This window comes from Madurella fahalii (assembly GCF_045866475.1).
Source record: "Madurella fahalii IFM 68171 DNA, scaffold_2, whole genome shotgun sequence".
NCBI lineage: Eukaryota > Fungi > Ascomycota > Sordariomycetes > Sordariales > Madurella > Madurella fahalii.
Genome location: NW_027263972.1, coordinates 5360792 through 5374846, shown reverse-complemented (window position 1 = coordinate 5374846; position 14055 = coordinate 5360792). Strand labels below are relative to the sequence as shown.

The 14055-nt window shown below is 57.6% G+C and overlaps 5 protein-coding genes across 5 annotated transcripts; 2 read left to right on the top strand and 3 right to left on the bottom strand.

Annotated features, from left to right (window-relative positions):
• Nucleotides 1–1158: 1158 nt before the first annotated feature.
• On the top strand, nucleotides 1159–2382 carry MFIFM68171_04326 (uncharacterized protein; the record flags this gene model as incomplete). Its single annotated transcript, XM_071059746.1, has 1 exon — nucleotides 1159–2382. One exon carries the CDS (start codon nucleotides 1159–1161, stop codon nucleotides 2380–2382), a length of 1224 nt encoding a protein of 407 aa, XP_070915847.1.
• Nucleotides 2383–2628: 246 nt separating this feature from the next.
• Nucleotides 2629–3687, bottom strand: MFIFM68171_04325 (2-nitropropane dioxygenase-like protein; the record flags this gene model as incomplete). The annotated part of the gene is made up of 1 exon (XM_071059745.1): nucleotides 2629–3687. One exon carries the CDS (start codon nucleotides 3685–3687, stop codon nucleotides 2629–2631), a length of 1059 nt encoding a protein of 352 aa, XP_070915846.1.
• Nucleotides 3688–4521: 834 nt separating this feature from the next.
• MFIFM68171_04324 (uncharacterized protein) lies at nucleotides 4522–6021 on the bottom strand (the record flags this gene model as incomplete). Its single annotated transcript, XM_071059744.1, has 1 exon — nucleotides 4522–6021. One exon carries the CDS (start codon nucleotides 6019–6021, stop codon nucleotides 4522–4524), a length of 1500 nt encoding a protein of 499 aa, XP_070915845.1.
• Nucleotides 6022–7220: 1199 nt separating this feature from the next.
• On the bottom strand, nucleotides 7221–9035 carry MFIFM68171_04323 (Alpha-taxilin; the record flags this gene model as incomplete). The annotated part of the gene is made up of 5 exons (XM_071059743.1): nucleotides 7221–7715; nucleotides 7770–8013; nucleotides 8064–8212; nucleotides 8278–8549; nucleotides 8744–9035. 5 exons carry the CDS (start codon nucleotides 9033–9035, stop codon nucleotides 7221–7223), a joined length of 1452 nt encoding a protein of 483 aa, XP_070915844.1.
• Nucleotides 9036–9945: 910 nt separating this feature from the next.
• On the top strand, nucleotides 9946–13038 carry CYM1 (Mitochondrial presequence protease; the record flags this gene model as incomplete). The annotated part of the gene is made up of 2 exons (XM_071059742.1): nucleotides 9946–10232; nucleotides 10293–13038. 2 exons carry the CDS (start codon nucleotides 9946–9948, stop codon nucleotides 13036–13038), a joined length of 3033 nt encoding a protein of 1010 aa, XP_070915843.1.
• Nucleotides 13039–14055: the final 1017 nt, after the last annotated feature.

Below are 14055 nucleotides of genomic sequence, written 5' to 3'. Positions count from 1 at the left end.
GGCCATGTCCCTACGCCGGAGATTCTGCGTCGGCAGATTCTGGTTCCGGGACACGGTGCAGGTAAGCATATTCTTTGCGGCTGCAGCGAGCTGTGTAGCTGCCTCGCTTCGAGACGACTCGAAGCGTGTCCGCGTCCGCCCAATACGGGGTGCCGAAGCGTCCAATCCACGAATACAAGGAGATTGACCAACTCTTTTTGGGTGTGTCGCAATGCTGGCTCGGAGAAAGTGCCTGTTTACGGAGAAACGCAGCCTCTTCTCTCTTTTCCCAGCCCCCCTGGCTCTGTCTCGAGAGCAGCGAACAGTAATCCTTCACAATTCGGTCCGTCCGTGTGAAGGGATATGAAAAGTTACTAAACCGTCCATCCCCCCTGGTGTAGTACGCTCTAGGGAAACGGCCAGTGCCTGCATTTTCCCATCCGATTTGTCTCGCCGCTCGAACTTCGTGCTCCTGCGTGCTGCATTATTACGCCCGATGGCCGCTAATGCGGCAGCCGCTGAAACGGCGGCGCAACTTGTGAGGCAAGACCGCAGAATCGGGTTTGAAGTTCTGAGCCAGACTCAGTCTCGCCTCGATGAGCAGCAGCAACAGGCGAACGCAGCAGCAGGCGTCGGGCCGGCCATCCATGTTCATGAGTGCATACTCGAATTGAAGGAGGCTCTCCGGCCTTGGATCGGGCAGAGCGCTCACTTCCACCCCGGCTTCCCGGACGACCGGCCATTCGATGCCACTGACTTAGGTTTGTGGTGGTTTATCAATGAGCCCGTTTGAGAGCCTTTGGTGGTTCCTTAGTCGCAAGTTGAACTACTAAATACGCACGCTTGGAAGAACCTTCCGCCCAGAGTGCTGCCAAACGGAGAGGGGTTTCTCGTACCCCGCCACAGGAGCATGGACGGAGTTGCCCTCTTCCTTGCCATGTCCCCGTAGCTGAATCCGGACCGCCGGAGGGTGCATGCATCGATGAAGCATTACGGTTGGCGCTGTCAGGTTGACAGGGTTGACGTTGCCAGTGTGACTCTATCGAAACTGCATCCCCTAGGATATGTACTTGTGTGATCCCCCTGAGCATCTAGGATCGTAATATCTTGGGTCCCCTTCTCTACGTCCATCTCGTTATACCCTTTCTTTGACCAACAACACGATCCGTCTCAAACAAAATGCTGGACCCGGGACTGGGCCTCTCGACCATCTCCTCGTGGAACCCAGTCATTGACATGGCGAGCAACGTCGTGACATCAGCCACAGCCACAGCCACGTACAGCTCGAACCCAGATGACGGAGCCAGCCAACCCTACCTCGTCCGGCTCTTTATCAAGATCAGCAGCCTCTGCGGCTGGTTCAGCGAGCGCTGCAAGCTCTACGCTCGCTTGAAGCAAGAGGAACTCGTCGAGCTGGCCGAGGAGCGCCGTCTACGTTCCTGTCTCTCTGCTTCAGCCTTGCTCTCTATTTCCTCCCCATTCAACCCGCCTGTGCCCGGCACACCAACCACCTTTCCTCAATTCAGCCGTCTACCGCCCGAACTCCGCCAGCAGATATGGACAGAAGCCCTAACAGGCCCGCGGCTCTTGATGCTCCAGCTCCCACGCCACAGCCACCCCAACCCGTCCACTTCCACACAACCAGGCCCCAGACGCCGTCACTCTCCCCGTCACCGCCGTTCCCAGTCCCAAGCCCAACCGCAGTCATCCAAGCCGAAATTTCCCAAGCCAAGCCGCAAACACACACCCAACCTACACAGAAATATGTTTACCTGCTCCGCCCCGCCGCCAACCCTCCTCTCCGTCAACTCTGAGTCCCGCGCCGTCGCGCTCAGACACTACCGCCGGGGCTTCGTACCGCAGGGTCACGGCTACCACCCAGAAGAACAACAGCAACAACAACAGCAACAGCAGCAGCAGCAGCACGAAGCCACCAGCTACTGTCCGGAGGCCGCCGAGGGATTGGGCATCATCTATGTCGACTTTGCGCGGGACGTCATCGGCCTGTCGGACGCCGTCCTCTCGTCGAGCAGGGGCCGCAGCCTGCTCAGGCAGACACCTGACTTGAGAGAGGCAGCGCGGCATTTCTGTCTAGGGAGCGCGTCTGCGCCGGTGGTTTTCTCTCTTCTTGATGATGATGATGATGATGATGATGATGATGATGATGATGCCGTTGGCGCTGGTGCTGGGGGGAGGAGGGGTCGGAGGAAGGAGGTCAGGAGGTTGTTGTTCGAGGGCGGAGTGGCCGAGGATGTGGCGGTGGTGGACTCGGTCGTGTTCGCCGAGGGCGGAGTGCCTAGGGTTGCTGGGCTGGACTGGGAGTACTGGATTGATTGGCAGTGTGAGATGGGCAGGGGGAGGTATGTGTACTTCGGTTCAGGGGGTGGGCGGGTGAGGAGCTGAGGGTCTGCGGCGATGGGGTAGGGAAGGGGTTGGTTGAGATTGTTATGAGACTGTTGAGGAGGTTGATAGTCATGATGGTTTAGTTGCCTGATTCCTTTTTAATGCATTTCTAGCGGCATTACGGGGATAAGTTGTAGCTCGGTGGGTGATAGGAGAATAATCATTATACAGCACTGGTTTGCACGAGTTAGATACATCAGCCTAGAATGGTATCCAGAATATACACGGTAAAGCATCACACCACCATCACAGCCTACTCCCCCTGTTCCCGTTGAGATATGACGTCCCCAACTTCAGCATGTCCACTGCCTCGGTCACCATCTCGGCGACAATCTCCCCGGCCGGCTGGATCTTCTTAATGGCGCCAGCCACTTGGCCCATCAGATGCGGCGGGTCAATCTCGTTGCCCTCCTCCAGGTCATGCTCGAGCGGCACAACCCCCTTGCTGCACAGTTCCTGAATCTTTTGCGGCTGCGCGTGCCACTTGCGAATGTAATCGTTAGTCTTCATCCGCAGCGGGCGCCCGCTCAATACTAGCGTCCGCTCGGTCCCCTCGAACCCGCAGTCGACCACGGCCTCCTTGTGCTGTTCGCTGCACCCGGCCTCGACGCTGGCCACGAACCGCGTGCCCACCCACACGCCGGCCGCGCCCTGCATCAGCGAGCTCGCCAGGCCACGCCCGTTGCAGATGCCCCCTGCCGCCACCACGATCGCTGTCTGCCCGCCGAGCATCGGCGGCTTGTACTGCCTCGCAACGTCCACCACAGCGGGGATCAGCACGCTGTTGGCGATATCGCCCGTATGCCCGCCGCCCTCGCCGCCCTGCGCGCAGACCATGTCCACCCCGAGATCGAGCGCCTTGACGGCGTGCTTGGGGTGGCCGACCATGTTCATGACTAGGATCCCCGCCGCGTGCAGCCGGTCGATGATGCGCTTGGGGGGCACGCCCACGGCGCTGACGAACAGCTTCGCGCCCGACTCGATGGTGATGTCGATCAGCTCGTCGAGCTTGCCGCCCGTGTAGTCGTGGTTGGTCTTGCGCGCGTTGCCGCCGACCTGCGGCAGGGCGAGATCGATGCCGAAGGGCAGGCCCGGGTCGCGCAGGTGTGCCTTCAACTCGGCCACGATCTCGCGCAGCTGGTCCGGCGTGTACATGAAGCCGCCGATGACGCCGAGGCCGCCGGCGTTGGAGACGGCGGCGGCGAGAAGCCCGCCCGAGGTGCGGGCCATGCCGGCGAGCAGGATGGGATGTTGGATCCCGAGGAGGGTGGTGAGTGGGGTTGTGATGGGGCCGAGCGAGGACATCGTGGCGGTGGTGGTGGGCAGGTCAAACGAATGGCAATGCGATCCCGAGTCGGTGTTGGACGAACGATGTAATACCGATTCAGCAGACCTTGAAAGATAAAAAGCAAAAAAGGAAGCTAACGATGTTGAAAGAGGGTAACCCAACGGACGAGGCCCCGGGACCAATTTATTTGTTCAAACCAACCAATTCTATTACTAGTAAGTGCACAAGGAAACCTCAACGCCGTTCCATGTGGTCCTGATCGCAAGCCCGCCATCCCCGAAAGGATCAAATGGCGGCGGGAGGCGGCGCCCGCGCCCCACAGGCTGAGCCCGGGGCAGCGTGGGAACTGGCACTTGGAGATGCCAAGATGCGGGGAACCATGCCCTGTTGGGGACCGTGACACCGATCGAGCCGAGGCATCTGCACGTCACCATTGGGCTCCGGATTCCGGGACCTGCGAATTCCGATGCCGCCCTCTTGTAACCGGCGGACGTTGCCGAACATCCCCTAGAGAATCATATCCTATAACAGTCTAACCAGAGCGCGGGACCTTTTATTTGTACGACTAGCCAATTTGGCGCAGTTGTGATCATGTAACCGTCTATCATACCCAAGTCTTCCTTTAGACACTACGGTCAACGCCCGGGATATCAACCCTCTGCGCGATGTGTCGCGCTTGCTCCCCCTTGCCTTCCGATGAATGTCCAATCCACGCTCGTTTCCCTAGTTTCTCTCGGGGATTGAGATAATACGCCGGGTCACCTTCGTAAAGTCGTCATAAATTGTAGCATTGATAACATGGTCGTTACAACTGTCCTTAATCCTTATCTCTGTATAGCTTGGACATCGAATCATCCAAAGTGAGGCAGCCGCGCAGGCACGAACCCGCTCTCGTCGCCTGTTGTCCGATTCCCAATTATGGTCGGAGTCGGCGGCTTCATCTCCTCCACTTGTTGGCCATCTTCTTCAGCCGCTACGGTATTGTTGTTTATCGGAATCGGTTCTTCAGCAGGAGGATCCTGCCGCTCTTGGTCCAGGGAGTCATCTTTGATCTCCCGGAACATCTGCGGCGGGCCAGCCAGCTCATTCTTGCTCAGCCCACGCTGCTGCGCCAACTGCGATGCCGCCTTCCGCCTCCGTTCAATTTCCTCATGCTCCTCTCGCTCGGCCCGCTCTTCTTCCTGCCGGAGATCCTCCAGCGAAGGAGCCGGCGCTGGATCGTCGGCTCTCCGGGGAGGCGATACTACCCTGCTAGTATCGCTCTTGGCCTCATCCGGGGTGTGCGTCGATGACAGGGTAGTCCGCGAGACCGTCCTCGAGAGACCCTTATCCCGGTCCCTATCAGCCGGCCGCTTCCCTTTGCTGCTGCGTGTTTTATTACTGCTCCGATCATCCACCCTCTCCAGCGCCACCGTAAACTCATCATCCAGCGGTACCGCATCTTCCTCTCCCTCCCCATCGCTCGGAAACAGATCCCCCCTCGACCGGAACGAGCTCGACGTGTCCCCAGATTCGGTGGTACCACTCCTCGGCCTCGATTGCTGGGGTGGTGACTTCTTTCGATGGTTATTCCGCCTCATATGATCCTCCTCATCACTCGTCCCTAGCAACGGCTCACGTTCTTCCCCTCCCCCACCTCGGTCCCCATGGTGCCCCTGTGATAGTCCACCGCCAGGGTGGTCCTTTAGATTCGCCGCTGACGGCTTATACCTTAACGAACCCACAATCTTAAAAGGCAACCTCCCCAAGAACCCCAACGGCGCCGTCCTGGGAATCACATTTGGATCATCCTCCTCCTCCGTCCCCGAAACCCTCTTTCTGGGGCCCCTCGTCCCGTAACTCATCCTCCTCTTCCTCCTCGGCTGGTCCACCACATCCCCTCCCCCAACCTCGCCCCTGCCGTACCCCCTCCCGCCTCCAGTCCCAGCCAGCAGCCGATCCCAATCAGCCCCCAACAGCCCACCACCGCCCCCTCCGCCCGACGAAGAACCGCCGCCACCACCACCTCCTCCACCCAGCCCCCCAATCCCCGCATATTCCCCCCCGTAACCATAGTCATAACCATAGCCATAATCATCCTCCCAATCATCGTAAAAGTCAAAGCTGTACTCGGCCCGGGTCCGGCGCGCGCCGCGGTCCCGCTCCCGCGCCCGGCGCGCGCGTTCCTCCCGGTCGCCCAGGCACACGCTCGTGCACGAGTCGACGGCGTTGGCGAGCGACGCGAGGCAGGGGTTCACGTAGCGGTGGCCGAAGGTCCAGATGCCGGCGGCCGCGTCCGACGTGATGGCTTCCGTGTTGTGCGAGAGCTGGTTCCACCGCTGGCGGAGGCGCGGGTCTTGGATGAAGGCCATTTTTCTCCTCCCCCTCTCGTTTTTTGTCGTTCTGTCTTTATTCTTCTGCTTGGTTCTCTTCCCCTCCCCCTTTTTATTCTTTTCTTTTCTTTTTTATTTTTCCTTCCCTTTGTACACGTAGGGGATTGGTAGGGGGAGTTGGTTGTGCGGTGGGTTATGGACCTGGTGGGGAAGGTGGCGGGAGCGTTGGGCGTGAGGATGGTGGCATTCGATCAATCATCAATCGGTCAATCGACAGATGGGGGGGCGGGTCAATTGAGCGAGGGAGCAGGCTTGGAATCAATCGGTCGGTAGACGCTTCGTAATGGCCTAGGTACCGGTATGAATCGCGGTGATAGTGGTTGGTGGCAGTCGGGCAACGGAGCGAGACGAGACGAGTTGCGACGGTTCTGTCGCAGCAGGCCGTCGGCAACGAGACAGATGGTAGCGGGAGGCTACACCGGGGATGGCGCATCGGTATGTACACCGCAAAGGTGGCTGACGTGAAATGCACAGGAACGAAAACGGAACTCGGTGCTTCGGGGCTTTTGAGGTGTGTGGGGTTAAGAGATCGGCGACGGCGTAAAGCCTTCGGAAGGCTGTTTCAGCTGGCCTTATTCCATTGCACATTTCAATGTTGGATGCGTGGGATGCGCCCGCTGGGGCGTTGAGGTTGCGCAAGATTGATGGATTGACGCAACAAGCCCACGCTAGCAAGTCCTGATTGATGCATAGCGTGCTGGGGTGTCTGGGCCTTCTGGGGAGGCTCCGCTGTGCCTGTGCGTTGCCCCTGCATCGAAGAAGGGCAGAAAGTAACCCCCTTTAGTGCTTGGATCCGCGTTACTAGCATCAATGGCCGATGCTTCCTGACAATGATATCATAGCTGGGCAGCTTGAGTCAGATGGCAATCCCAGTTAAATCAATACGAAGCGCGTCCACTCAAACTTATGCTAACTGCGGAGCGGCACCTTAGAGAATCGTACAGAAACAAATGTTTCGGTTGCAAGGTGTGCGAGTCGACTCCCACCGAACCGGCGCCATGTAGCAGGGAGAGCATTGAATTTACAAGCCTGCGCGGCTAGAACAGGGATGTCTCGCTAATTACAGCGTCCAGTACAGGGTATCATACCGAGGCAGCGCGTTGCGCTCTCCGCCCAACTCGGCTTATCCAAGGGTACCTAACCTACTGTGGAACGCTCAATCGCGGAATCCATCTCCATTAACGGTGGCCATTGGTCGTGACTGCTGCCTGAACGGGAGGCGGTCGCTCGGGACCGTACGGCTGTGGCTGCTGCTGGTGGTGGAGCTCATCCTCGGTCTCGTCGTCGTACTCGTCGACCTCGTCGCTCGCTTCCTCGTCCTCGCCTTCGTCGTACTCGTCGTCCTCATATTCGCTCTCGTCGCCGTCCAGATCCCCCTCCACGTACCCATTCTCGACAGTGCCTGTCAGCCCTTGCGGGATGCCCCGGCCCTGCTGCTGCATTTGCTTGATAATGCCGTTCAGCTTCTCCAGCTTCTTCCTCAGGTCGTCGATCTCGGCCAGGTTCTTGTTCCGTTCCTCGGCCATCTTGATGATGTTCCCGTTCACCTGCTCGTGCTTCCGCTTGAGCGTCTCATTCTCCCGCTCCAGACGCTTTGACTTCTTGGACATGTCCTCCATCTCTTTGCGGAACGTCAGGAAGAGGTCGTTACTATTGTTCAGAGTATCCTCGACCTTTTTCGGGTCGTCAGTCTGCGCGCTCGGCTGCTGAAGGGGCGCGAGACCGACCTGTTTGAACTTATCCACATAGACGTTGAGTTGCTGTCTCAGCTCCGTCTCCGTCTTGGAAAAGGTCTGCACTTGGGCGTTCAACTGCCTCGAACGCGCCAATTCCGTCTCGTAGTTTTTCTTTTCGCGCTCGTACCGCGCCAGGTTGTATTGTACCTCAAGTTCTTTGGTGCGCATCTGTGAGTGGAAATGCAGTTCCCGGAGTTCGTACTGGTCAATGAAGGACTTGAAACGCTGCGCAAACCTGGCAACCATGAGCATGCGAACTCCAAAAGACCGGGACGGCTGACATACACTTCCTCCACCTCCATATCGATGACCTGCTTGCGTGGGTTATCCTTTTCTTCTTGGTAGTCGTCCATTCGTCTGAGAAGGCCCGAGTATCGCTCGTCCCAGGTATTTTGGCTCCGAAGCTGAGTGTCGGAGAGAGTTTTGTTTTCGTTCTGCCCATTCCCTGTCCATCAGCACACCGGGTCTGCACAACCAATGCCACGACAGGAGCGCAGACCTTCAACTTGTTGTTCTCCTTCTGGAGCTCCCGGCATAATTTCTCCAGCTTCTCCTTGAGCGACGTCGTCTTGTTCAGCTCATTCCTGCTGTTGTCCTTGTCCTTCTGCAGCTGGTCACCGCGCTTTTTGTTCTTAATACTTTCGCGCTCGTGCCGCTTCATCTCGGACAGCAAGTCGGAACATCGTTTCGTGAGGTGCTCGATCTTCTGGATGTCGTTCATCCGCGAGGTCTGGCTATGCAATTCCCTATTTGCCTTTTTAACCTCCCGCTCTGTATCCTGAAGTCAGTCGGACATATCCGTCTGCGGCAATCTCACAAAATGCATGTCTACGTTTTGCCTCGAGACAAACACCAACACGCCGGATCGCCACTCCCAGAAACGCAGAGTCCCCCCGCCGAAACCCGTTTCCGGGCGTTCTCCAGCGGCTGCTACAAGCAATCGAAATCCGGGGTTAAGCACGCACCAATCTCAGCTTCCTGGTCCTTCTCCCCAGCAGCATCGAGCTCCAACTGCGTAATCCTCTGCGCAATGAGCTTGGATGCCTCGGTCGGCTCCGGTGCCTTCTTCTGTTTCACCTTCTTACCGGGCACAGTTGCAGGCGGGGCCGGGGCAGGGCGGTTGTCATGGTGATGAGCGGCGTGCCCGCTCCTCGGGGCTCCGTCGGCCGATGGGGCATTTGCGGTTCCGTTTGTTACCGGCGTCGCAGGTCGACCCGCCGCCGTCGCAGCAGCCACAAGTGGGTTGGCAGTTGACATCGTCTCGAATCGAAGCGCCGGGCCTGGAAGAAGCACTGGTGAGTAAAATATCGGAGGCCACCGTTGTTCGCTCCATACCGCTTTCGGTCGTGGTCGTGGGGATGTGATGTGCGCGAAATACGGCAATCAAGTCTCGGTCTCGCCGCGCGAGTCGTGGGAAGCCGCGGTCTCTGATCGCGGAGAGGAGATACTGGTCGGTGTTCTGGGGCGGCCGCTTAATCGATCAGACGGCGACACAGACTGCCATGCGTCCGTCTGCGCGGCCGTGGCTGGTGAAGGACGTCGGCCTGTCGCAGTATCCGGTGGTGGATGCACTGTACGAAATCCAGGGGTCGCCTGCGGTGCTGCGCCGTCCACTGTCCGGCAGGGTTCCCGAGAGTATTGGTGGCACGGCGCTAAGTTGTACAGGATACTGCTGGTGGTGGAGTTGGCGAGCAACTGCAGAGATTGCTGCTGCGTCTCCAGAATGTCGTCGCAATTGCATTAGTCTCGTCAAGCCCGGGAAGCCTGGGAAACCGCCACTAAAACTACCAGTTGTGGGGCCCCAATCCGCTACGTTACAAGTCTTCGGGACGTTAACCCGCGCCGATTCAGTGGTTGAATTTCTGCAAATCGGGCTGCCGGGGGCCCGGCAATCCGGCGGCTTGGCAGATACAAGTATACCAATTGCGAGCCTGCAAAATTTAGGCTACAATTGCTCGTGTGATGAGGTACTCTGATAACAATTATTCCCGGTGTTCCACTCCTCGATTGAACAGGCAGGGCCAACTTTTCTGAATTCCGACATCTCGAGCCTCCCGTTCGAAGCCGCAGGCCCTGCCCTTTGCCGACGCAGCTCTAAGCCGCATCGACTCGGATCTAGTGACGAGCACTTTTCTCATCACTACCTCCTGCTCGGCCATTTGCAAGCATGCTTCGTAACACGGCAAAACGGGGCGCGAGGGCTGTGACGGAGCTCTCGCAGCATCCCAAGCCCGGCGAGAAGCTCCATGGCTTCACTCTCCTGCGGACGAAGCACGTTCCTGAGCTTGAGTTGACGGCGTTGCACCTGCGGCATGACAAGACGGGCGCCGAGCACTTGCACATCGCGCGCGATGACAGCAACAATGTCTTTTCGATCGGCTTCAAGACGAACCCGCCGGATGACACGGGCGTTCCGCACATCCTGGAGCACACAACGCTCTGTGGCAGCGAGAAGTCAGTGATTCGCTCTTGCATATCCCCATACCTCACCATGGCCATCCTAACATTCTGCAGGTATCCGATTCGGGATCCATTCTTCAAGATGCTGCCGCGCACGCTCTCGAATTTCATGAACGCGTTTACAGCGTCGGATCACACTTTCTATCCCTTCGCCACCACTAACGCTCAGGATTTCAAGAACCTAATGTCCGTGTACCTTGACGCGACCCTCCGGCCCCTTCTCAAAGAGTCCGATTTCACTCAGGAGGGGTGGCGCATCGGACCCGAGAACCCTCAGGCACTTGTAGCTGGAGTAGAAACCAAGCCGGAAGACCGGAAGCTGGTCTTCAAGGGTGTCGTGTACAACGAAATGAAGGGCCAAATGTCGGATGCCGGTTACCTGTTCTACATCAGGTTTCAAGACCACATCTTCCCAGATATCAACAATTCTGGCGGCGATCCCCAAAAGATCACCGACCTGACTTATGATCAGCTCAAGAAGTTCCACGCCGAGCACTATCACCCGAGCAACGCCAAGGTATTCACATACGGTGACATGCCGCTGGCTGATCACTTGAGAGAGATTGACGCTCAGCTCAACGTTTTTGAGCGGATCCGGGGCGATCCGGCTATACATCGCCCTATTGATCTCAGTAGCGGTCCGAGGGAGGTCAAGCTGTTTGGCCCCATCGACCCTCTGATGGATCCGAGCAAGCAGTTCAAGACATCCGTATCGTGGGTTCTTGGAGATACTTCAAATATCGTCGAGTCCTTCTCGCTGGCTCTGATATCAGCCCTCCTCACGGACGGCTACGGCTCACCGCTATACAAGGGGCTGATCGAGACCGGCCTCGGTACCGACTGGAGTCCTAACTCTGGTTATGATAGCTCCGCTAAGGTCGGGATATTCTCGATTGGCTTGACCGGCGTTCAGGAAGCAGATGTTCCCAAACTGAAGCCTGCCGTGCAGGACATTCTCCGCAGTGTGCGGGAGAAAGGCTTTGAGCGGTCCAAGATTGACGGCTATCTCCATCAGCTCGAACTAGGCCTTAAGCACAAGACAGCCAACTTTGGCATGTCTCTGCTCCACCGCTTGAAACCAAAATGGTTCACCGGTGTCGACCCGTTCGACTCGCTTGCTTGGAACGACACGCTCGCCGCGTTCGAGGCCGAGTATGCGAAGGGAGGCTATCTCGAGGGGTTGATGGACAAGTATCTACTGAACGATAATACATTGACGTTCACAATGGCACCATCCCCAGAATTCGCGCAGGAGCTTGCAAGAGAGGAGGAAGCCCGCCTACAGGGTAAGATCGCAGATGCCGTCAAGTCTGTCGGCGGTGAAGACCAAGCTCAGGCCGCATTTGAAGCCCGGGAGTTGGCGCTCTTGGTTGAGCAGGGCAAGTCGAACACCGAAGATCTCAGCTGCCTGCCTAGTGTCCACGTAAAAGACATCCCGCGACAAAAGGAACCGGTGGTTCTGCGGCACGAGATGCTGGGCAACGTCAAGCTTCAGTTGCGCGAAGCGCCCACGAATGGGCTAACCTACTTCCGAGCCATCAACACACTAGAGAACCTTCCTGATGAGCTTCGGTCCCTTATCCCTCTGTTTTCCGATTCCATTATGCGTCTTGGCACCAAGGACATGACGATGGAGCAACTGGAGGATCTCATGAAGCTCAAGACTGGCGGTGTCTCGGTTGGCTACCACTCGTCGTCGCGACCGACAGACTTTAAACAGGCTAGCGAGGGCTTGATTTTCACGGGAATGGCGCTGGACCGCAACGTGCCAGTAATGTTCGACCTGTTGCGCAAGCTAATCGTCGAGACAAACTTTGATAGCCCGGAGGCAGCCCAGCAGATTCGGCAGCTTTTGCAGGCATCTGCCGACGGCGTCGTCAACGACATCGCTTCCTCTGGGCACGCATTTGCTCAGAGAGCCGCAGAAGCTGGTTTGACGTGGGATGCGTTCCTCAAGGAACAAGTCGGCGGCTTGTCCCAAGTGAAGCTGGTGACCAGTCTAGCAAGCCAGCCCGAATCTGACCAGCTGGAAGATGTGATTGCGAAGCTGAAGCAGATCCAACAGTTCGCCTTAGCCGGCAACATTCGAGCTGCCATCACGTGCGATAGTGAAAGCGTCGCGAGCAACTCCACCGCCCTGTCCGAGTTCCTCAGCTCGATTCCCTCACACTCCGTGGCCTTTCCGGCCCGGCAGGCTCCGCAGTACTCGAGGAACATCAAGTCGTTCTATCCGTTACCTTATCAGGTGTACTACGGCGCGCTTGCCCTGCCGACTGTGTCTTACACGTCACCGGACGGCGCCCCTCTCCAGATCCTCTCTTCTCTCCTGACCCACAAGCACCTGCACCACGAGATTCGCGAGAAGGGCGGGGCGTACGGCGGCGGGGCGTACTCTCGCGCTATCGATGGCATCTTCGGCTTTTACTCGTATCGCGACCCTAACCCGCTGAACACGATCAACATTATGCGAAATGCAGGCCAGTGGGCTGTCGACAAGAAGTGGTCCGACCGGGACCTCGAAGACGCCAAGATATCAGTGTTCCAAGGCGTCGACGCACCTCGGGCGGTCAACGAAGAGGGCATGGGCTACTTCGTCTATGGTGTCACCGAGGAAATGAAGCAGAAGCGGCGCGAGCAGCTCCTCGATGTCACCAAGGACCAAGTCCGAGAAGTAGCGCAAAAGTACATTGTCGATGCGCTGGCCAATCAGTCCGAACGTGTCGTCTTCCTGGGCGAGAAGCGGGACTTTGTCGACAACTCCTGGACAGTCAACGAGATGGACATCAACGGGGCCGCTTGAGTGCAGCCTTCGAGGACGAACGATGAGCCCGTAACGGCTAGCCATTATGTATCCTTAATAACATGTACAACACATACCGATGATACCCTTCTCCGATCCCTAGGCATGCTAACCAGTCAACTTCGGTGGCAACGTCACGGCCATGCAACCACTTTGCCTCCGTGATTACTGATACTGGGCCGGTTGCCAGTTACCCCTTGCCCCTTGCCCCTTGCCTCGATCTGCCGCATCCCGCCCCATTCGGGCCATTCGTACATTTTCCCCACTACAGCGTCAGGATACGATACGTCTTTGGGCTTCACGCAATAGCTCTGAGACCACTGCACGACGCGAGATCAAATACATCGGGAACCGGCGCAAGGCTGGATCCCTAGCGCTCTTTCTCTCAGAGCCGCCTTCCACAGCTTTGGACTTGCGGACTAAAGAACAGAGTACATGCTCGGTGGTCTTGCCGCTTGATTTTGACTTGAAAAACTTCCATCTGGTCCCTGGATTGCCCCGCTTACATCATGTATGTACATGTAGGTACGCAGACCAAGTACGACGCAGTTTGTGTGCGGCTCACTCCGAGTGGCTGCTGATCAACAGGCGGCGGCCAATCCGGTTGACCCATGCCGGCAAATCGGTGCAGGGACGGCTGCGAAGCCAAGTCCCCCGGTATCAAGCTCGTCCAGTAATGCAAACAAGCAATTTGAATTGGTCGCGCGCAAAGCGTACGGGCTGGACGGGCTGGACGGGCCGGTTTCTCTGCTGTCGCGTGCTGTCCGAGTAGATTCGCGCGTCCAGAACCATTGTGGCACCGGCCGAATGCCGGGCACTAAGCTGTGGGTGTACTGTACCGTCAAGTTGCGGCATGCAGCTAGAGACCGTTATGATTCAAAATGAAATCAACGGCCAATGGTGGTGAGGACATCAGCACACACCAGTACCGCATCGCACTTTGCGAGCACGACAAGAGAACAGGCTAATGCTGAAGGCATCGTCAATGCGCGATTTTACTGACGATGCGCCGACCCC